Here is a 25,168-nt window from a genome sequence, read left to right as displayed (position 1 = left end):
TGACCCCAAACTTTTGAACGGTAGTGTATAGTGTACCAAAAGATGAATAGGCTATTCTAAAAATGCTAACTGAACCGAGCCGATCTAAATCAAGAGCAGCTGTTCGGGTTGTACCATTTCGCTACATTAGTTAAAACAATCTTCAACAAATTGCGTGGTGATCATCATCAGGATGACGTTTGTATAAATCACACAATTCTCTCAATCTCTGTTTGACAAAGTATTTTATTTGAAAACAATTTACAGTTAATAGACATTACCACAGCCAATCCACCTAGAACATGCAAATATCAAAATGGTAAATTACTGCAGGTTCTTCTCTGTTTACATCATATGCCACTGCTATATGAGGTCTTAAGTTTCAGTTGAAGGTTTAGGCTTACCCATTGGGTACAATATGTAATCAGTATGCTACTATTTTAATTAATCTAGGTGATTTAAGCAAATTACAGCCTAAGTACCAACACATCTAAAGAATATTGATAGCACATTTAGGCCTTACACAAGACAGCAACCTTTCCTTTAAACTTTTGGCAATGTTAAGGTTGTGACTTGTATTTGAAGTGCAATGCGGTATGCAAAGTAAGAGATCCATGTTTTCCCTCTGATATTCCATATAAATTGATTTTGGCATAACATCCTGCTGCATACTGTATGTGCAGACCCACTTTACCATATCATATAAAGTTTAGGAAAAACCCTATGATATAAGATATTGCAATCTGGTCCCTATGACCAAATTACATTTGCTGAGTCTGGCAAAATGAACGTTACACATGTTCCAGAATATAATGAAAATGAACAAGTAACTGTTTCAACATGACCTGCTCTTTCAGTGTTGTAGGTGTGGACCTGCACTCAGTAATGAATTGTGGATGTGGTTCTGACCCAGTGATAGCATATGAATCTGCACAACCACTCTACCAATCTTCAGTGGTAAATATTGTTTCTGTGTGTTTATTTGCTACAAATCTTCACCATGTTTTGAGTGGTGTGATATTTCCGTTTCTCTGCGTTTCAGACCAATATACTTTATTTTAAGCAACACTTCTGACAGCAAGGGCTCCAATACACCAACATCAAATAGAATACAAAAAACAGAGGATAATATTACTTTGAAAGAAATATGTTCCAAATCATTCCATTAATGTGCTTTGGATAAAATCCAGCAGGGAATAAAAAGCAACACAATTAAAATACAATCCAACAGCTGGACAATCAGTTAAACAGAACATCACAATTCTGGAATGACATGTGCATTGTAATCATCACATTTTTTTTCTATCCACGCGAGTTCAGTGTACGTATGAACAATGAAACAAATGTACAATAATCACTTTGCTTCATTAGGAATCCTGATATATTTGTCTTTATACCCATTGGCCTCAGGAGATAATGTCTCCAACATGGAAAGTTGGATATATGTGTGGTTTAGTAAGTAGTTGTAAGGGCAGACTAAATGTAATGCAGAGAAGCAATCCACAGTGCTCTAAATAGAGTTTATTAATATAAATTGAGGGGCCACATCAGTATCCAATGTCTTCAGACAATTCTGGGCTCACAAGGAAGGGGCCATTTATAATGTGCAGCTCTAACACACAACAGTAATACATTGTAAGGCACTGACTCATGGTAAGTCTGTGTATTACTTTATCTTATCTCTGAGGGAACAATACAACACTGGAATAAAGTATATGGGAGAGCTAGACCCACAGCTCAAATTCAAATCTTAAAATCCAATAAAGTTCTGTGCTGATGTAAAAAAGAAACAGTCACCATTTACACAAGCCTTTAACACAAAACCTTTTTAAACATGTCAAATGTACAGTAAGAGGGAATGTGATGGGGGAACAGTATATTTCTATACATGAAACAAATCCTCAATCTGAAATAGTCACTGCTATCTATTCACAGTTTGTGATCACAGTGTACTTTTGCTTGTTTGCTACATGATTATATCTTTATCATTCAGTGATCATTATCATTCTCTCTGTACAGAATCTGGGAGGCGGTGCAGTGGATGATTAGGCTCCACCCCCTCAGGCCACCCTGATGCGAGGTTCCTCCTCTATCTCCTGCCTCAGGCTGGTATAGGTCACCGAGGGTTCCAGGGGCCCCAGAGTGGGCGTGTCCGTAATGGGGTGGCCGGCGTTGCGGAACTGCTTGTAGATGCGCGGGTCCTGGGCCACGTAGGTAGAGGAAGAGGTGTAGAGGACCAGACCCAGCACGATGATGACGAAGGACAGGAGGTAGAGGCCTGAGAACTGGAGCAGACACATACACTCAGTCAACTGAGAAATTGCTTATATTGGTCCTATTTCAGAAGTGTGTACTAATACACACATCTAAATTGGAAATGTATTTTTTTGCATATCCAACTCCCCCTGAGAGTGGGGTCGTGGCCAGGGTCGACCATGATTAACAGCAACTCTTGAGCAATTAGGGTTAAGTGCCTTGCTCAAGGGAACATTGTGTAGGCTCAGGGATTCGAACTAGATACATTTCAGTTACTGACCCAACGCTCTAACCGCTAGGCTACCTGCTGCCTCCAACAAACAAACCTAAATAATCTCTGTCTGATAAGATGAAACACATTGAGGGCATTGTAATAGCAGTGTTCTGAGTTCCCAACAGGCTGCCTTGAGGGCTGCTCATGATCTACTGACAGATCTCATGGTACAAAAGCAAAAGCACATATTCCCCCAAGATGTACACTGAACAAAAATATAAACATGTAAAGTGTTGGTCCCATGTTTCATGAGCTGAAATAAAAGATCCCAGAAATGTTCCATATGCACAAAAAGCTTATTTCTCTCAAATTGTGTGCACAAATTTGTTTACTTCCCTGATAATCTATCCACCTGACAGGTATGGCATATCAAGAAGCTGATTAAACAGCATGATCATTACACAGGTGCACCTTGTGCTGGGGACAATAAAAGGCCCCTCTAAAATGTGCAGTTTTGTCATACAACACAATACCACAGATGTCTCATGTTTTGAGGGAGCGTGCAATTGGCATGTTGACTGCAGGAATGTCCACCAGAGCTGTTGCCAGATAATTTAATGTTCATTTCTCTACCATAAGCCGCCTCCAACGTCGTTTTAGAGAATTTGGCTGTACGTCAAACCGGCCTCACAACCGCAGACCTCGTGTATGGTGTTGTGTGGGCGAGCGGTTTGCTGATGTCAACGTTGTGAACAGAGTGCTCCATAGTGGGGTTATGGTATGGGCAGGCATAAGCTACGGACATCACACACAATTGCATTTTATCGATGCCAATTTGAATGCACAGAGATGATGAGATCTTGAGGCCCATTTTCGTAAAATGCATCTGCTGTCATCACTTCATGTTTCAGCATGATAATGCACAGCCCCATGTCGCAAGGATCTGTACACAATTTCTGGAAGCTGAAAATGTCCCAGTTCTTCCATGTCCTGCATACTCACCAGATATGTCACCCATTGAGCATGTTAGGGATACTCTGGATAGACGTGTACGACAGGGTTCCAATTCCCGCCAATATCCAGCAATTTCGCACACTAATTGAAGAGTGGGACAAAATTCCACAGCCCACAATCAACAGCCTGATCAACTCTATACAAAGGAGATGTGTCACGCTGCACGATGCAAATGGTGGTCACACCAGATACTGACTGGTTTTCTGACCCACACCCCTCCTTTTTTTTTAAAGGTATCTGTGACCAACAGATGCATATCTGTATTCCCAGTCATGTGAAATCCATAGATTAGGGCCTAATTTATTTATTTCAATTGACTGATTTCCTTATATGACCTGTAACTCAGTCAAATCTTAGAAATTGTTGCATGTTGCATTTATATTTTTGTTAAGTATAAATGGAGCACTGAGTGATACAGTGATAACTACATTATGTCTAGAAACTCAAGTTAAGAATGAGGAAAATAATTAAATGCATTTTGCAGAGGATGAGGTAATGAGCATTTGAAAGCAGAAAGTCTACTGTCTATTTCTATTCTTGGTGAACATCTATTAAGAGTCACATCCTAGAAACAGCGGTAACCTGCCATGTGACAATCAAAAAATATCATCTTAAAAGACAGGGTGGTAATACCATTTTGTGATTGAGTTGACTGAACGAGGTCAAACAACCATATTTCAACCAGCCATGTTTTCTACATTTGAGAGATACACAGCAAAAACGTATTACTAGACCAGTTGTGGGATAAAACAAACATGCAGAACTGTTTTTCTGTACTACGTATGTGACATAAACAGACATTCTGGGATAATCTCTGTTTTGATACATACAAAACCAACCAAGGGGCTGCAGACATGGCTTCGCAGACATGGATTTACAGACATACATGGCTACTGACCCTAATTAGAAGTTGTGAGAGACAGAAAGTGACACTGAAGTACAAACCAGTCAGTTGTGTTTACACAGCAGTACACAGTGAATACTAAAATAGGCCAAATGCACACGGTGCATCGAAAAATGTAAAGGCCAGAAGCTCCAATGAGAATGTTACATTACACAGTCTGCATGTCAATGGAGTTTTATGCAATTTATACATCATTCATATTACAACACACATACACTGAGCATACCAAACATTACAAACACCTTCCTTATATTGAGTTGCCCCCAACAAGTGACATCAATAAGGGATCATAGCTTTCACCTGGATTCACCTGGTCTCAGTCTATGTCAAGGAAATAGCAGGTGTTCTTAATGTTTTGTATATTCAGTGTATGTCAACATGACACATACAGTGAGCTCCAAAAGTATTGGGGCAGTGACAACTTTTGTTGTTTTGGCTCTGTACTCCAGTACTTTGGATTTGAAATGATGAGGTTAAAGTGCAGACTGTCAGCTTTAATTTGAGGGTATCAAGCTTGTGACTCAAAACATTTGTTGGAATCATTTTTTGTAGCGTGGTTCATTCTGCGTTGTATATTTTTAATTAGGACGCTGCCACAACTGATGGTCTGCTCGTTGAAATCTTTTTATTTGCCCTGCACACGAAGAGACAACACAAACGTTACCCTTGGTGCAGTCACAGCTCTCCGGCACCTTGCTAGCCGACATTCCTGAAAGAAGCTAGCTAGCTAACAAGGAGTGTCTAGTTGGCAGAAGAGAAGAAGGGACAAAGAAGGGACAAAGTGGGACAAAATAAGGACAGAAGAAAAGGGAAAGGGGACATTAAGGTGAAGCAGTCCTCTAAAGACACAAAAGACAATAATACAAGAAACAACACTTCTATTGCCTCTCCCTTTACGATACGCACTTCCGGTTTGGTTTGGAGCGAGTAGTTGCATTCCGCTTTGCTCCACAGGTAGTATTACAGGTAGTATTACATTTCATTTCATTACAGTACAACAGTTTGATTTGTTTGATCTTAGCTGGCTACATAGCCGTCTTTGTATCCAAGATAATTGTGTAGTCTAGAGTAATTGTCGAGGTTACCTAGCCAGTTAGAGGTTACCTAGCCAGCTACACTTTCAAACAAAGTCAACAACGCAGCCACTGCTAGCTAGCCTATTTCACCAGCCAGCAGTACTATATCATTTTAGTCAATAAGATTTTTTGCAACGTAAGCTTAACTTTCTGAACATTCGAGACGTGTAGTCCACTTGTCATTCCAATCTCCTTTGCATTAGCGTAGCCTCTTCTGTAGCCTGTCAACTATGTGTCTGTCTATCCCTGTTCTCTCCTCTCTGCACAGACCATACAAACGCTTCACACCGCGTGGCCGCTGCTACTCTAACCTGGTGGTCCCAGCGCGCACGACCCACGTGGAGTTCCAGGTCTCAGGCAGCCTCTGGAACTGCCGATCTGCGGCCAACAAGGCAGAGTTCATCTCAGCCTATGCTTCCCTCCAGTCCCTCGACTTCTTGGCACTGACGGAAACATGGATTACCACTGATAACACTGCTACTCCTACTGCTCTCTCCTCGTCTGCCCACGTGTTCTCGCACACCCCGAGAGCTTCTGGTCAGCGGGGTGGTGGCACTGGGATCCTCATCTCTCCCAAGTGGACATTCTCTCTTTCTCCCCTGACCCATCTGTCTATCGCCTCCTTTGAATTCCATGCTGTCACAGTTACCAGCCCTTTCAAGCTTAACATCCTTATCATTTATCGCCCTCCAGGTTCCCTTGGAGAGTTCATCAATGAGCTTGACGCCCTGATAAGTTCCTTTCCTGAGGATGGCTCACCTCTCACAGTTCTGGGTGACTTTAACCTCCCCACGTCTACCTTTGACTCATTCCTCTCTGCCTCCTTCTTTCCACTCCTCTCCTCTTTTGACCTCACCCTCTCACCTTCCCCCCCTACTCACAAGGCAGGCAATACGCTTGACCTCATCTTTACTAGATGCTGTTCTTCCACTAATCTCATTGCAACTCCCCTCCAAGTCTCCGACCACTACCTTGTATCCTTTTCCCTCTCGCTCTCATCCAACACTTCCCACACTGCCCCTACTCGGATGGTATCGCGCCGTCCCAACCTTCGCTCTCTCTCCCCCGCTACTCTCTCCTCTTCCATCCTATCATCTCTTCCCTCTGCTCAAACCTTCTCCAACCTATCTCCTGATTCTGCCTCCTCAACCCTCCTCTCCTCCCTTTCTGCATCCTTTGACTCTCTATGTCCCCTATCCTCCAGGCCGGCTCGGTCCTCCCCTCCTGCTCCGTGGCTCGACGACTCATTGCGAGCTCACAGAACAGGGCTCCGGGCAGCCGAGCGGAAATGGAGGAAAACTCGCCTCCCTGCGGACCTGGCATCCTTTCACTCCCTCCTCTCTACATTCTCCTCTTCTGTCTCTGCTGCTAAAGCCAATTTCTACCACTCTAAATTCCAAGCATCTGCCTCTAACCCTAGGAAGCTCTTTGCCACCTTCTCCTCCCTCCTGAATCCTCCTCCCCCTCCTCCCCCCTCCTCCCTCTCTGCTGATGACTTCGTCAACCATTTTGAAAAGAAGGTCGACGACATCCGATCCTCGTTTGCTAAGTCAAACGACACCGCTGGTTCTGCTCACACTGCCCTACCCTGTGCTTTGACCTCTTTCTCCCCTCTCTCTCCAGATGAAATCTCGCGTCTTGTGACGGCCGGCCGCCCAACAACCTGCCCGCTTGACCCTATCCCCTCCTCTCTTCTCCAGACCATTTCCGGAGACCTTCTCCCTTACCTCACCTCGCTCATCAACTCATCCTTGACCGCTGGCTACGTCCCTTCCGTCTTCAAGAGAGCGAGAGTTGCACCCCTTCTGAAAAAACCTACACTCGATCCCTCCGATGTCAACAACTACAGACCAGTATCCCTTCTTTCTTTTCTCTCCAAAACTCTTGAACGTGCCGTCCTTGGCCAGCTCTCCTGCTATCTCTCTCAGAATGACCTTCTTGATCCAAATCAGTCAGGTTTCAAGACTAGTCATTCAACTGAGACTGCTCTTCTCTGTGTCACGGAGGCGCTCCGCACTGCTAAAGCTAACTCTCTCTCCTCTGCTCTCATCCTTCTAGACCTATCGGCTGCCTTTGATACTGTGAACCATCAGATCCTCCTCTCCACCCTCTCCGAGCTGGGCATCTCCGGCGCGGCCCACGCTTGGATTGCGTCCTACCTGACAGGTCGCTCCTACCAGGTGGCGTGGCGAGAATCTGTCTCCGCACCACGTGCTCTCACCACTGGTGTCCCCCAGGGCTCTGTTCTAGGCCCTCTCCTATTCTCGCTATACACCAAGTCACTTGGCTCTGTCATATCCTCACATGGTCTCTCCTATCATTGCTATGCAGACGACACACAATTAATCTTCTCCTTTCCCCCCTCTGATAACCAGGTGGTGAATCGCATCTCTGCATGTCTGGCAGACATATCAGTGTGGATGACGGATCACCACCTCAAGCTGAACCTCGGCAAGACGGAGCTGCTCTTCCTCCCGGGGAAGGACTGCCCGTTCCATGATCTCGCCATCACGGTTGACAACTCCATTGTGTCCTCCTCCCAGAGTGCTAAGAACCTTGGCGTGATCCTGGACAACACCCTGTCGTTCTCAACTAACATCAAGGCGGTGACCCGTTCCTGTAGGTTCATGCTCTACAACATTCGCAGAGTACGACCCTGCCTCACGCAGGAAGCGGCGCAGGTCCTAATCCAGGCACTTGTCATCTCCCGTCTGGATTACTGCAACTCGCTGTTGGCTGGGCTCCCTGCCTGTGCCATTAAACCCCTACAACTCATCCAGAACGCCGCAGCCCGTCTGGTGTTCAACTTTCCCAAGTTCTCTCACGTCACCCCGCTCCTCCGCTCTCTCCACTGGCTTCCAGTTGAAGCTCGCATCCGCTACAAGACCATGGTGCTTGCCTACGGAGCTGTGAGGGGAACGGCACCTCCGTACCTTCAGGCTCTGATCAGGCCCTACACCCAAACAAGGGCACTGCGTTCATCCACCTCTGGCCTGCTCGCCTCCCTACCTCTGAGGAAGTACAGTTCCCGCTCAGCCCAGTCAAAACTGTTCGCTGCTCTGGCACCCCAATGGTGGAACAAACTCCCTCACGACGCCAGGTCAGCGGAGTCAATCACCACCTTCCGGAGACACCTGAAACCCCACCTCTTTAAGGAATACCTAGGATAGGATAAAGTAATCCTTCTAACCCCCCCCCCCTTAAAAGAGTTAGATGCACTATTGTAAAGTGGTTGTTCCACTGGATATCATAAGGTGAATGCACCAATTTGTAAGTCGCTCTGGATAAGAGCGTCTGCTAAATGACTTAAATGTAAATGTAAATTTTCTGTTTCTTATGGTTGTGTTACAGATTATGTTGTGCCCAATATAAATGAATGGTAAATAACGTATTGTGTCATTTTGGAGGCACATTGTGTTCTAGGAATATGGGACCAAATACTCAATTTGTATTAATTTAATACATAAGTGAATTTGTCCCAATACTTTTGGTCCCCTATAATGGGGGGACTATGTATGTAACTGTCCCAAAACTTTCGGAGCTCTCTGTAGGTCATAGTCTATAGTATAGTGTTCCAACAAGGGTTTGATAGAGTCAAATAAGGCCACTGACTGTTTGATTTGATTGCTATATTGAAGGGGGCTATTGATGCAATCATCAAACAACTCTACTGAAACTGTAAATGGGAAATGTTCTGTAATAATGAGACATTGGGTGTTTCTGGTCTAGTCGTCTCCTTGATTACATGCCACTTACTCTGTGGACTGATAGGTCTATCGCAATGGTTCCCAAATCGGAGCCTTGTCTGTACAGCAGTACTGCTGGTTTTCTTTTCTCCCTGGTAGGTAATGGATTGATTTAGCGGTAATGTCGCTGATTGACCAGACATTCCACTGATCTGTTGTCCCAGGTCGGACTCTGAATCAGTCTCTGATTAGAGATAACCTAGAGTTACAGCTAAGACTGCTGCAGTGCAATAATGAACATTAGCAGGAGGCAACATTATACATTAAAACTTCCCCACTGTAAACATTCTTTGAAAATCCTAAGAGGAACCTGCTAACATCAAAATGTAAGACACTAGTTTACAATGCAATGCCTCTGGGATAATTTATGAGTGTGTTTTGATGCAATTTTGGCTCCGTTTTATGTTCGGCTCCAGGGGGTGAATATGGGGCCTTCTTAAACATGCTAAGAGGCTGGGCGTCATGGGAATAGCAGAAATAACATCTCAAGTCCCTCTGGTCATAACAGCCTTGTTATCACGATCAGTCTTCTGATCTCAAAACAAACACAGATATTATGTATTAATAAACGTCTGTTTAAGATTTACATTCAGACCGCTCAATAGATACAGAGCAGAGATACGGTAGATTCCTTTCCTCTCAGGGCAGCCCCTCAGGATGCCGAAGCACCATGTCAGTCGCCAGAGTATGGGCATTCATAATGTTGGTCCCCCTCTCTGGGCAGCCTGCAGTGGGCAGCAGCCCCTTCCCTGGGTGAACACGATTACCACACCATACAGTGCATTCAGAATGTATTCAGACCCCTTGACTTTTTCCACACTTTGTACGTTACAGCAATATTCTAAAATGTATTTTTTTTTTAATCCCATCAATCAACACACAATACCCCATAATGACAAAGTGAAAACAGGTTAAAAAATGTTTGCGAATGTATTAAAAGTAGAAATACCTTATTTACATAAGTACTCAGACCCTTTGCTATGAGACTCAAAACTGAGCTCAGCTGCATCCTGTTGCAATTGATCATCCTTGAGATGTTTCTACAACTTGATTGGAGTCCACCTGTGGTAAATTTAACTGATTGGACATTATTTGGAAAGGCACACACATGTCTATATAAGGACCCAAAGTTGACAGTGCATGTAAGAGCAAAAAGCAAGCCATGAGCTCGAAGGAATTGTCCGTGGAGCTCCGAGACAGGATTGTGTCAAGGCACAGATCTGGGGAAGGGTACCAAAACATTTATGCAGCATTGAAGGTCCCCAAGAACACAGTGGTATCCACCAAGACTCTTCCTAGAGCTGGCCCGCCCGGTCAATCTGAGCAGCCGGAGGAGAAGGGCCTTGGTCAGGGAGTTGACCAAGAACCCGATGATCACTCTGACAGAGCTCCAGAGTTCCTCTGTGTAGATGGGAGAACATTCCAGAAGGACAACCATCTCTGCAGAAGTACAACCACCAATCAGGCCTTTATTGTAGTGTGGCCAGACGGAAGCCACTCCTCAGTAAAAGGCACATAAAAGCCCGCTTGGAGTTTGCCAAAAGGCACCTAAAGGACTACTCTCAGACCATGAGAAACACGATTCTCTGGTGTGATGAAACCAAGATTGAACTCTTTGGAAACCTGGCACCATCCCTACGGTGAAGCATGGTGGTGGCAGCATCAGGCTGTGGGGATGTTTTTCAGCGGCAGGGACTGGAAGACTAGTCAGGATCGAGGGAAAGATGAACGGAGCAAAGTACAGAGAGATCCTTCATGAAAACCTGGATCACCTTCTAGCAGGACAACAACCCTAACCACACAGCCAAGACAATGTAGGAGTGGCTTCAGGACAAGTCTCTGAATGTCCTTGAGTAGCCTAGCCAGAGCCCGGACTTGAACCCGATCGGACATCTCTGGAGAGTCTTGAAAATAGATGTGTAGCGACGCTCCCCATCCAACCGAACAGAGCTTGAGAGGATCTGCAGAGAAGAATGGGAGAAACTCCCCAAATACAAGTGTGCCAAGCTTGTAGCGTCATACCCAAGAAGACTCAAGGCTGTAATCGCTGCCAAAGGTGCTTCAACAAAGTACTTAGTAAAGGGTCTGAATACTTATGTAAAAATGTATTAAAAAAAATATTTGCTTTGTCATTATGGGGTATTGTGTTTCGATTGAGGGGGGGGGGACAATTTATTCCATTTTAGAATAAGGCTGTAACCTAACAAAATGTGGAAAAAGTCAAGGGGTCTGAATACTTTCTGAACGCACTGTACACAATTATACGACCCCTGGGTGTTGGAGCTGGCAGTGAGAGAGAGGTAGAGTGAGAGAAGCATAGAGTGTGGAAGAGAGAAGCACACACACACACCACCATTACCATGTGTTCTAAGCTTTTGAGAAATAGGGATTAATTAGTAAAGTCCAGGCTTTTATTTAGCCCCTCGATTGCCTTTGGCCTGAGATAGTGTCTAGATGTGCCTTATGCTGCAGCAATATGGAGCAATCCTCTAGAAACCAAACAAACTAGACAAGACAAACAACCAAGGAACAAAACAGATGAATAACATACAATGAATAGAATACTGTCTCGGAACAATAACAGCCATACACAGAACAGAGCAGATATAAAAACATTTTGGCCATACATTCACAGAAACAACACCAAATACATGACGCATGAACGTCACTGTCACAGAAGCAGGCAGAGGGAGTCATCACAAATACCGACATAATTAATCCTTCCCATTTCGTGCCACTGAAATATGAATCATTACCCTGACAACCAGGAATTATCTCTCTCTGGAGGCACTAACCCCCCCCCCCCAATTGCTGCGCAGCAATACCCCCTCTGCAGGGTTTCAATTTAGCATTTGCTAAAGTAAACGGTCCTGAGAACAATATCAATGTAGACCACGGGAAACAAATCATGCAAATGGCTCTGTCAAGACTATGGCAGTGACGAAATGTCGTCAGCCGGTGATTGTCAAGCAAACAACTGTCGGTCTCACGGTAATTGATCGATCATTAATTAACATAAACACATTTAGCATCTCCTGGCTTCCACACAATAAATCCATGTAATATAGCCTATACTTTCACAATAAATCCATTTATTTTAGGCAGGTCTAAAGAAGCATGATATGAATAGTCCCCCCCAAAAATTGTAGTCTATTTCAGAAGAACAGAAGAGCATACTGAGTTGTCCTGATGTGGCTATGCCAAATGGCTGTGGGCTACACTAGTTCATTTAGCAGACAATATTTGCTTATAATTCCGGATAATTATTTTATATTATTTTATAGTATGAGGAATACAACTTGAACAAAGCTGAATAAAGTAGAAATTTAGAATTATGTAAATCCAGTTGTTCTACAAACGTTGGGCTACATGTTTTGGCTTTTAACACATTGTAAGGCCGCATGATGAGATTCTAATGATGATTTGGAAAAAGTCGCTTGAAAGGCATGAGCTCTGCTTGTTTTTTTTTGCACAGGCTGTGCACACTCCAATAGTCTCTCATTCACAAATTGACAAGCACTTGATAATGCCTCGAATTTCACGCCGGCATTCCCTTTGTGGCCTTACTGCACCCTAAATGTTTTTGGGCATTTTGTGGCCCGGAGTGCTGCATTGTGCCCTTCTCCCTGAGCGTGCTGCGCTATCAGAAGCCCTCTCACTCACATGGCTCTCCGTCACGTGATCAGGTCTTTCTCAGGCTACAAATGAAGACAGACACATCCGGGACGCAACTGCGCACGTCCTTATCCAATTCCGAGGTGCATATTGGAAGAACTGTCCACATTTACATTTCGTCAGCCAACAAGATGAGTAGGCCTAACGAACAGCAAAAGCACTAGCCTATGTCAATCTACTATCCCCCATAGTACAAAAGTTGACCTAATTCTATTCTGTGCGAGAAATAAATATTCCAAACATAGTCTTGGACAGTTGTTGGATGCAATAGATCACAAATGAATACAACCACTAGCATCAAAACACCTTCATATGCAATGTGGCTGACGCAACAGGTCAGAACATTTACCTTAAAATGTTGATAAACTATTAGGCTATTTCTTCACATTATACTTGCAGCAATGCACACAATGTAGAAGGCTATACGCGTGAATGTGCCATTAGCGGAAACCACCATTATCAAAAGTGACCGCAAATGCAATTGTGCATGTAATGTTTTTATTATTATTTATTTATTATTATAAAGGTAAATTTTTATGGTGAAAATGTTCTTGCCCAAACGTGAAACTCACGAGCTGCTTATGTATGACAGTTAGGCGCTACACCCCTTAATTAATGTGCTTCATTTAAAAAAAGTTATTTGGCCACTTTAGTTGTGATATTAACCTTATTAAAACATATAGGCCTATGGGCTAGGCTACATGAGGTGATTCTAAAAATTCACAAAAATAAGGCTTTGTTTAATTGTTTCTCATCATTCACAAGTGATAACATACAATTGACAAGTGATAGGCTAATATTGTCACTAGGGTTGCACATTTTGGGGAATATTCAGAGATGGAAACTTTCCGTGGAAATTAACGGGAATATATGGGAATTAGAGGGAATACGCAAATTTATAGTAATACCTTTAAATGTAGATGTTTTTTGCATTGGATATATTTACCATATCATATGGATACAGAAACATAAACCTTTTACCTTTTTATAAGTAGACATAATTGCAAATTATTAAATCCTTCCAATAGAAAATGTAAAAAACAATTTAGTTACGAATTGAACTTTAATTAAATGAGTTGACTCTTCACATGGGATGATTTCACTGAACAACAAAAGGGAATATTGAATGATCCCCAATGATCCATCACATCTCCCAAAAACACGTACAATGATAGTCTAAAAACTAAAGCTTTGGTTGTCTTTCTCTCAGGCTTCCATGTCTTCTCCCTGGACCTCCTCAATGTCCACCTCTTGAACATCAGACTCTGAGGCCTCATCTTCACTGTCACTTTCCAACCTTGTTGAGGATGGCTCGTTGTCAGGCTCAAAAAGCCTCAAATTTGCCCAGATGGCCACCAGTTTTTCAACCCTTGTATTGGTCAGCCTGTTGTGTGTTTTGGTGTGTATGTTCCCAAACAAGGACCAATTGCACTCTGAGGCGGCTGATGTTGGTAGGATTTGGAGGATGATGGAGGCAACAGGGGAAAGAGCCTCAGATCCACAAAGTCCCTTCCACCAGGTGGCGGATGAGATATTTTGGCACGACTGACATTTGGATCTCCATCCCAAAGCCCTTGCTTGGAAGTGTACTTCGCCAGACTGCCAATAACCTTGCCCTCATCCAGGCCAAGGTGGCAAGACACGGTAGTAATGACACCATAGGCCTTGTTGATCTCTGCACCAGACAGGATGCTCTTGCCAGCATACTTGAGGTCCAACATGTACGCTGCGGCTTGTATGGGCTTCAGGCAGAAGTCTTTACGTTTTTTGATGTATTTCAGAACTGCAGTTTCCTCTGCTTGGAGTAACAGTGAAGTGGGCAGGGCAGTACAGATTTCTTCTCTTAAATCTGCAAGCAGAGTCTGAACATCAGACAGGATAGCATTGTCTCCCTCAATCTGTGCAATGGCTACTGCTATAGATTTCATGAGTTTCAGGCTGCTTACCACTCTCTCCCAAAATACATAATCCAGGAGGATCCTCTTGATGGGGCTGTCCATATCGGCAGACTGTGATATGGCCATTTCTTGGAGAGACTCCTTCCCCTCCAGGAGACTGTCAAACATGATGACAACACCACCCCAATGGGTGTTGCTGAGCAGCTTCAATGTGGAGCTCTTATTCTTCTCACTTTGCTTGGTGAAGTAGATTGCTGCTATAACTTGATGACCCTTCATATACCTAACCATTTTCCTTGGCTCTCTTCTAGAGTGTATCCATTGTTTTCAGTGCCATGATGTCCTTGAGGAGAATATTCAATGCATGAAAAGCACAGCCAATGGGTGTGATGTTAATTTTTAATTTTTTTCACCTTTATTTAACCAGGTAGGCTAGTTGAGAACAAGTTCTCATTTGCAACTGCGACCTGGCCAAGATAAAGCATAGCAGTGTGAACAGACAACAACACAGAGTTACACATGGAGTAAACAATAAACAAGTCAATAACATGGTAGAAAAAAGAGAATCTATATACAATGTGTGCAAAAGGCATGAGGAGGTAGGCAATAAATTGAATAATTACAATTTAGCAGATTAACACTGGAGTGATAAATCATTAGATGATCATGTGCAAGTAGAGATACTGGTGTGCCATAGAGCAAAAAAGTAAATAAATAAAAGCAGTATGGGGGGTGAGGTAGGTAAATTGGGTGGGCTATATACCGATGGACTATGTACAGCTGCAGCGATCGGTTAGCTGCTCGGATAGCAGATGTTTAAAGTTGTTGAGGGAGATAAAAGTCTCCAACTTCAGAGATTTTTGCAATTCGTTCCAGTCGCAGGCAGCAGAGAACTGGAAGGAAAGGCGTCCAAATGAGGTTTTGGCTTTAGGGATGTGAGGGTAGGACTCCTTCACTTTAGACCAAGCAGTCTTCATGTTCGCAGCATTGTCTGTCACCAGTACAAACACCTTTTTTGGTCCAAGGTCATTGATGACTGCCATCAGCTCATCTGCAATGTAGAGAGCGGTGTGTCTATTGTCCCTTGTGTCTGTGCTCTTGTAGAATACTGGTTGAGGGGTGGAGATGATGTAGTTAATTATTCCTTGCACACGAACATTCAACCACCCATCAGAGATGATTGCAATACAGCCTGATTTCTCTATGATTTGCTTGACCTGCACTTGAGCTCTGTTGAACTCTGCATCCAGCAAATGAGTAGATAAAGCATGTCTGGTTGGAGGGGTGTATGCTGGGCGAAGAACATCCAGAAATCTCTTCCGATACACATTGCCTGTGTGCATCAGAGGTGAACCAGTTGTATACACAGCTCAAGCAAGACATTCATCAGCATTTCTCTGACTACGTTCCTCCATTGAGTCAAAAAAACATCTGATTCCAGGAGGACCATGAGCTGTTGCTATCAATAAGGTATCTGATTCATCATTTTCACCTTGAATAGAAGTAGAAGGACTTTTGTCAGAGGTTGCTTGTTGTGAGCGCTGAGGGAACTTTATGCACTTGGCCAGATGATTCTGCATCTTTGTTGCATTCTTCACATATGATTTGGCACATTATTTGCAAATGTAGACAGCTTTTCCTTCTACATAAGCTGCAGTGAAATGTCTCCACACATCAGATAGTGCCCATGGCATTTTCCTGTAAAGATTAGGGGGGAAATGAGTAAAAAAAAAAAAATACAATTCTATATACAGATAAATAGTTAAGCAGTTAGATTAAACAACTCCTTTGTAAGATAACTGTTTTAAAATGAAACATGTATGGAAACAGGTGAATTAACACTCCTCAGTTAGCAGGCTCAAGCAAGCTAAAACCCACATAGTAGCAAAAACGAACTAGTAGAAATTGTTAACAAGTTAGAAATGATTTAAACACACTTTGCTGTAGGCTACTATTTACTAGTTAACAAAAAATAATGCATGTCATATAAAATATTCACCCCACCCAGTATTGTAATCAAAACTTACCAGAAAGCATGTAGTCCTTGGCTCAGACAGTGTAGTAGTGTGGGCTCAATAGCATCTCATTAGTGTGCAAGATCTTGAGAATCAGCTGTACATATGATGGCAGAATGCACTGTGCATGCAGAGGGTTGCAATGCCATTGAATTGGGGATAGTTTAACCAAAATATGCCACAAGACCTATAATCGCCTTATGTGTATTCCACAAAAAAAGGTTCACTGTTATAAGCTAACTTTTTTGATGAATTTAAGCAAACTTCCCAAAATTCCCGGTAACTTCCCATGGAAAGTTTCCCGGAAAGTTTCCGACCCTTTGCAACCCTAATTGTCACCCACCAGACTTTTCTTGATTTCATCTTGTCTTTACATATACTAAATAATATATGTGTGACATTTGTTTCGATTTAGAATGTACCATTATCATGCACCTGAATCGAAACAGAGGCAGCGGGAAAAAATACATGTAATCTATGCACTTAAATAGCGAATGGAGGACGCTTTTCCTGTGGTTCATTTTCATGTCAGCCAGGTAGGCTGTACTCCTGTCGTAAAGAGAAGCAATGTGCTTAATATTAGGAAAGTTGAGAAATAAATATAGTAGCCCTAGCCTATAGAAAGCTGATGGGATCCTCATGTTTTTATTAGCGGCCATCACTCTGTTTTCTCACGCAATTGCATAGCCTATAGAAATGTTGTGCAACATGAGCTCATGGGCTCTCATGAAGTGTTTGATCAGATTTTCAAACACATTTGCATTGATATCAGAGTAATTACAGGGACAATGGAATGCTGAGTACCAGGCAGTTAGCAAGTTTGATAGGCTACTAATGACCAGCAGCAGCATCAGAGCATAGAGAAGCCTAATTACAGTGACTAAACGGTCATGTAGAATTTGACTGCCTTTATGACTCTTGACCGCCGGTGTGGCGGTAATACGGTCACCGCAACAGCCCTAGTCAAGACTTTTATTAACATGTGGAGTAACAGGCACGGAGACAGTGCTTTTGCAGGGAAGGAGAATATATGAGAGGAGAAAGCCATAACTGGAAACTGAGAGGAATACATTCTACTTAGCATGGTGACATCTCCACATACTCTAATTGACATGAACCTACTGGAGACACGGCTACAGCCCTGCATACCGTGATAGAAACTCAGAAGCGAGTGGAAAAGGAGAAAGACTTTCACCACCACTGTTCATCATCTAATGTAGTAAAATCTTCGGGGAGAATTCAAATATAGCTGTTTTCATTTAAGCAGATGGTGTGTTATTGTTGGTTGCCCTTTGCCTGTACCTTTCCCTTGTTGCTCTGTTCTGGGATTATGATTTGTGATTTGCATGAGAGTTTAGAGATTAGATTCCCATCAGGCCATGGCCTCCTCCTACCGTGGTCACAGCAGGTAGAGATAGCATTACATTACATCAGCCACAGCTCATTTGAATGCATCCCAGCTTCGTTATACTGTGAGGACATGAGACATTTAGAGAATATGAATCAAATATGACTGTCTGAGGATAGAGGTAGAGGATCTTGCTTTTCTGCTCCTGCTGCTCACAGCACAGTTCAACCAAACCATTAGCACTGCATGCTAAGTATTAGGACATCTTCATGATTGACGATTTCCACCCAAGGACAAACATGTATTTTTGAAAAGTAATTCCGGATACCACCATCATTTCAACATTGGACAGCATGCTCTCCTGAGAATTGTACTGTACCATAAAGCACATATTGTGACCCGCTGACACAAGCATTCCATCACGCCGATGTGTTCATTCCTCATAGTCTGGTTAGAGGCAAAGATTACAGTTGTGGTCAAAGTGGTCAGTGGGCTGAGACAGAGTCCAAAGCCAAATCAATAAATGCTGCCTCAACAACTTCCCTATTCCCTCATCTTTCCCTGCAGTCGATTTACAGTACAGCACTAATAAACCAACCATTACATACAATATTGTTGTTGCTAATTTCTGGAGAGAAGGATAGGGCATATTTATTCAAACTGGCTAAGCTAAATGCTGGAAATGTCTTAGCCAAAATACCAGTGTCTATCTATCACAGCCAAGGCATTGTGTCAGATCTTAATTCAGAATATTCCATCAATACTGAAACAAATTAGAGACCTTTGCATTCTCCACTACCCTCCCGATGCTCTACAGTATAATGCTATTAATATTAATTCATCCTCCACTGTCAATAATAGCACACAATTCCCTGCATCTCCCCTTAGGAGTTCAAAAGCAATTAGTTCTGGCGAGGAACATGGATGCTTGTGTTGTTCCTAGGCAATTTGATTTGAACAAGATTTAATGTTTACTTTACGTTGACTGTAGGTGCAATAAGGGCATCAGACGACTAACAAAATGAGAAAATAAAGAAATAAAGAAACTGAATAATTCAAAGATGAATCATAGCAATCAGACACAGTAGCATGGTCCTATAGTAGAAACTCCAAAGGACAGATATGTCTCAGGTGTTGAATGGAATGCTTTCTTCTCTGCCAAGACTGGCAATTTGAATGACTTTGGTACCTTAAGATATGTACTCTTTCAGTGCTTAAAAGACAGACATATTATCCAAAGTACAACTCAATCACTTTCTGGTTCTTTGTGGATTGCTCCTCTCTGAGTCTGGTCAGTAATAGCTCTTGCCTTCAAAGCAGCACAGACGCTGTAGAAATGCATCCAGAAGCCATGACAATATTGAGTTCACTTCTCTCTTACTTCCCACACTGACTGCCTGCAATGGCCTCCAATGGATTACAGGTATAGAATAAGTCATTCATATTCCACACAGTGGGTAGGGGAACATGCATTATAGAGAGGGATCAGCAGAGGACTGATTGGGGTGGTCTGCAGTAGACGTGGCTATTTGTCAATGCAAGACCACCTTGAGGAAGCTTACAGGGACAGGGAGGGAGAGAGAGATAGAGAGAAGTGGAAGCGAGAGAGAGAAACAAAAGAGGGAGAGATTTTGTAAAAATATTGTTTATCTGTTCTCTTGCTCTGCATGGATCCACAAAGGTAAAGAACAAGTGGCCTGTGTACTGCGTGTACTTATCCACTCTCCATGTACTGCGTGTACTTATCCCCTCTCCATGTACTGCGTGTACTTATCCCCTCTCCATGTACTGCGTGTACTTATCCCCTCTCCATTGCACTGGCTGCTGCTGGCCCAACATAACAAATGAGACAAGGTAGAGAAGGTCTAATATTATTAGGAAATGTTAATTTCATGGAGAGACCGCAATGGATACTTCCTGAATTCTGCTACCGCTCGTAGCATTTGTAATAATCTCTCTAGCCTTTCTGAGCACGGAACAATGAAGTTGTTTTCCCCCAAACAAGGACAAGAATATAATGAATTATTCTCATGGTCGGTAATACCCCAGAGAATCTGGCATGTGGGCGAGCTAATACAAATGAACTGACAACAGAATAGACTAGAGGTTTATGCTCCAGTTGTACAATTAAAATGATTGGAGTGAATGATTTAGTGATGTATACCACAGAACGTTCCATTGAATGTTCTAATGTTATCCTCTTGGATTTGTGACCTACACTAGACCGTACAACAATACCGGAAAATACCAGTTTTATTACAATTTCCCAATAAATTGCTAAAACAAAAAAGCCTCTCTCTGCCCTGTGATTTTATTGTGCCTGTATTACAATACTGCAAGATCGACTCACTCTTGTTTTACCACCTCCAGACTGCTGATGCAAGGATCAGTTATTATCAGAAGCTACCCTGCTCGTACTCAAGTGAGTGGGCCACCTTATCAACAGACAGCATCTCTGGACTGTGAATGGGGCGAAGTGATTGTGGTGAGGAAACGATGCCCCTTAGTGACAGCTCCAGGGCCTGATTACAACAGTCAGAGAGATGGAAGGAACAGCCGTGAGCTGATGGGAGTGTGGTAGCTACTAGCTAGACCCTTCGCTCCACTTCACGCTCTCCAATCACAGGGCAGGTTGGAGACAGTGACACAGACCTCAGGACTTAATGGCATTTCTGGGCTGAAGGAGGCTGTCGCACACTTTGTACTGTATTTATTAAGGGGCCTGCCAACCCAAGAAGCACGGTTAAAACAAGTGGTGGGTCTTCATTGATAAAGAGAAAGCACTCTATTCAGAGTGGTATCTGACTCACTTCCAGGTTACATACAGTACTTACATGTACAGTACCAGTCAAAAGTTTGGACACACCTACTCATTCAAGGGTTTATTTTTTACTATGTTCTAGTATTTTTACTATTCTCTGGCAGAGAGAAACATTGTATAAACTCTCTGAGAAGACCTGACAAATATTGTACAGACATTCAACCTTTTTCTGACCCAACAACCGAAAACATTCTTACAGAGCTTTGTTTCTCAAGGCAAGTAAAGGTTCTATCACCAAGGTATATAATCACAAACAAGAAACAATAAAGACATACAGTACCAGTCAAAAGTTTGGACACACCCACTCATTCAAAGGTTTTTCTTTATTTTTACTGTTTTCTACATTGTAGAATAATAGTGAAAACACCAAAAGCATGAAATAACACATGGAATCATGTAGTAAATAAAAAAGTGTTTAACAAATCAAGATGTATTTTATATTCTTCAAAGTAGCCACCCTTTGTCTTGATGACAGCTTTGCACACTCTTGGCATTCTCTCAACCAGCTTCACCTGGAATGCTTTCCCAACAGTTTTGAAGGAGTTCCCACATATACTGAGCACTTGTTGGCTGCTTTTCCTTCACTCTGCGGTCCAACTCATCCCAAACCATCTCAATTGGGTTGAGGTCAGGTGATTGTGGAGGCCAGGTCATCTGATGCAGCACTCCTTCATTCTCATCTTGGTCAAATAGCCCTTACACAGCCTGGAGGTGTGTTGGGTCATTGTCCTGTTGAAAAACAAATGATAGTCCCACTAAGCGCAAACCAGATGGGATGGTGTATCGCTGCAGAATGCTGTGGTAGCCATGCTGGTTAAGTGTGCCTTGAATTCTAAATAACTCACAGACAGTGTCAGCAGTAAAGCACCCCCACACCATCACACCTCCTCCATGCTCACGGTGGGAACCACACATGCGGAGATCATCCGTTCACCTACTCTGCGTCTCACAAAGACATGGCGGATGGAACCAAAAATCTCAAATTTGGACTCATCAGACCAAAGGATAGATTTCCACCAGTCTGTCTATTGCTCATGTTTCTTGACTCGAGCAAGTCTCTTCTTCTTATTGGTGTCCATTAGTAGTGGTTTCTTTGCAGCAATTCGACCAGGAAGGCCTGATTCACACAGTCTCCTCTGAACAGTTGATGTTGTCTGTTATTTTAACTCTGTGAATCATTTATTTGGGCTGCAATTTCTGAGGCTGGTAACGCTAATGAACTTATCCTCTGCAGCAGAGGTAAATCTGGGTCTTCCTTTCCTGTGGCGGTCCTCATGAGAGCCAGTTTCATTATAGCGCTTCATGGTTTTTGCAACTGCACTTGAAGAAACTTACAAAGTTCTTGAAATTTTCCTCATTGACTGACCTTCATGTCTTAAAGTAAAGACTTACTGTCATTTCTATTTGCTTATTTGAGCTGTTCTTGACTTAATATGGACTTGTTCTTTTACCAAATAGGGGTGGTATACAGAAGATAGCCCTATCTTGTCACAACACCACTGATTAAGAAAGAATTCCACAAATGTACTTTTAACAAGGCACACCTGTTAATTGAAATGCATTCCAGGTGACTACCTCATGAAGCTGGTTGAGAGAATGCCAACAGTGTGCAAAGCTGTTAACAAGTCAAATGGTGGCTACTTTGAAGAATCTCAAATATAAAACATATTTTGATTTGCTTAAGACTTTTTTGGTTACTACATGGTTTTGATGTCTTCACTATTATTCTACAATGTAGAAAATAGTGAAAAATAAAGCAAAACCCTAGAATGAGTAGGTGTGTCCAAACTTTTGACTGGTACTGTATATACGTACAGTAGTATACACAATAAAGTGCAATCTGCCAGACATTGTTGACTGCAATCTGCCAGACATTGTTGATGCTTTTATTGGCCATGATTGACTTTGAAAAAGCTGCATTTTAAAGGTAACATAAAGAGACGGATAACTAAGAAATACAAGTAAAATATTAGCCATGTCCCTAGCCACTTTTAGAGTTAACACAGCAAAGGATTGCTGGGGTGGAAGAGAGAGTGCAGAGACAGGTTTACACGGCATAAAGCCACCCATTTTAATCTCGCTTTCTTTCTCTCTCACTTTTGCAGTGGGCGGTAATCTGCACTACATGAGTCAGAGCTGGGAAAGCGATTAGAGGGCTTTATTTATTTGTAAGGTGTGACTAATGGGCAGTGTTTGGTGGTCTAGCTGCTTTAACAGTAATGATGGCCATCAGCCCACCCGGGACGGAGGAAGATGAAGGCCCACATTGTAGCCCAACCACCCTGGCATGCTGCCCTCACTGACTCTCATCGCCCTCCTTTTCATCTTCCCAAACAACAAGGCTTCGATGCCCTGCAGAAATACACGCTGGTCCTCTCTGATTTACTGAATAGCAAAGGCAAACCAAAAATGTTCCCAAACAATTGGTGTAAAACCGAAGAAAATATGTGGAATAGGATTGTTTCAGATGATAGCGGTACACAATCCCTCAAAATCGGAATAATTATGATAGATGAAAGACTGAGGGTGAAAGATAAAAACTAATAATTTATATTTGTTCTACCACACAATTAAAAGAGAGAAGGCTTACTTAACATTCTCTCACACTAAACTGCGCTTGATCTAAATTTCATCTTATCAGAGCTGCAGCAGTAAGAGAAGAAAATCTGTACAGGAGAATGGATGCTGGAGGCTTGTGGAAAGTGTGTGTGTGTGTGTGTGTGTGTGTGTGTGTGTGTGTGTGTGTGTGTGTGTGTGTGTGTGTGTGTGTGTGTGTGTGTGTGTGTGTGTGTGTGTGTGTGTGTGTGTGTGGCACTCACCTTGTACTGGAACAGTAAGAGACCACAGAACAGGCTGTAGAGGTCAGCGGTCAGCAGAGAGAGGTTGACCGACGCGGCACTGCTCCTTTTGATGACCACGGGCATGAAGCTGTACAGGCCAAACATGCAGGCACTGAAGCCGATGTAGAGCAACCCTGGGGAAGGACACACACACACACAGACACACAGAACATGATGAGTGACAGATCCGCAGGGACAGAGACTGGACTATAATAATTAACTGCACAGTGCTCTCTAGAATACCAACTAGCCAGCTAGATATCATTCACCTGTCTGTCTATCAAGGGTTTGCATAGATGGGTTTTCTCCTTGTGGTCATGCAAGAACAGAAAGGCCTTCATGACAGAGTAGAGAGGGGCTCATCTTCCCCATTCGTCAACACATTTCCATATTACACGTGCAGTGATTTGTCCAATTATCTAACATTTTGTTGGATCCTGTGACATTCTTCCTGCATACCAAACAGATGAATCTCTCGTGGGCAGATTCAGCTTGTAGACCGAAGAATCTGTTGTGATTGAATGGGATGCACGAGATAACGAGCAGGATTAGTTCAGTTTTGGGGGTTTTCGTCGCTGGTTATTTGAACGTATCAGGATTGGGCGAAGGCGGTGCTTAAACTGCTTCGCCTCGAGTTCTTTGTGCGTGTGCCAACAAAGGTCAGATGGGGGGGGGGGCTTTGGCACGAGGGTGGAGACTTTGTTTTTGCCGGAACTCCCCGTTCCTAACACGTATAGACCCAGATGTTAATCACGCAATATTTTACTGCTGTTTTAACCAAGATTACCAACTGATATAAATGGGAAAGTAATCATGTCAGCATTTCCTAATTTACCAATCTTTCACCAAAAAACATTTAATTTGTCATTTTTGGGGGGGGGGAGGAGAATACCGTTAAATATATATATGTCAGGTCACTGTGAAGGTCAATAACAGTGAAAAGACAGACATTGAGGAAGAAGTGGGAATCTGAGACAGAAGATGTTGACACAATGACCGAGATATCAGAGAGAAGGTGGTCATATAGCGACGAGAGACATTCTGATAATCTTTTGTCCTGCAGAAACACGGTAATGGATTTAGTGTTGAAATAAAATGACATGCTCATCTAGTTTCAGGTTTGACTTTTTGAAATGCATTTATGAAAGACAACTTTTACTGGCTGAGATGAAAAGACAACACAGACAGGCAACAGTAATTTGTGTCAAAACTAAACGTAAATAGCATTTATCTGTCAGATTCTGCTCTCAGGCCTTTGCAGCTGTTATGAATGCTGCAAAGGCCATTTCCGACAAGCTCATTCCACTAAAAGAAATCAGGATTCCATTCAATCGCTTTTCATTTTTATAGTCATTACATATCAGGAGTTTTGTCCTCAGCAG

General features: G+C 42.8%; 1 protein-coding gene across 1 annotated transcript in view; it reads right to left on the bottom strand.

Moving 5' to 3' along the window:
• Window positions 1-207: 207 nt before the first annotated feature.
• Window positions 208-25,168, bottom strand: part of LOC139582984 (solute carrier family 35 member F1-like) — a 122,628-nt gene continuing 97,667 nt past the window's right edge. Inside the window, exons 7-8 of the mRNA XM_071413545.1 lie at window positions 23,766-23,920; window positions 208-2,264 (exon numbers count right to left, since the gene is read on the bottom strand). Coding sequence (XP_071269646.1) covers window positions 2,040-2,264; window positions 23,766-23,920 — 380 coding nt within the window. The 3' untranslated portion in view covers window positions 208-2,039. The remainder of the gene's footprint in view (window positions 2,265-23,765; window positions 23,921-25,168) is intronic.

This window comes from Salvelinus alpinus, chromosome 8 (assembly GCF_045679555.1).
Source record: "Salvelinus alpinus chromosome 8, SLU_Salpinus.1, whole genome shotgun sequence".
Taxonomy (NCBI): Eukaryota; Metazoa; Chordata; class Actinopteri; order Salmoniformes; family Salmonidae; genus Salvelinus; species Salvelinus alpinus.
This window is presented reverse-complemented; position numbering and strand designations above follow the sequence as displayed.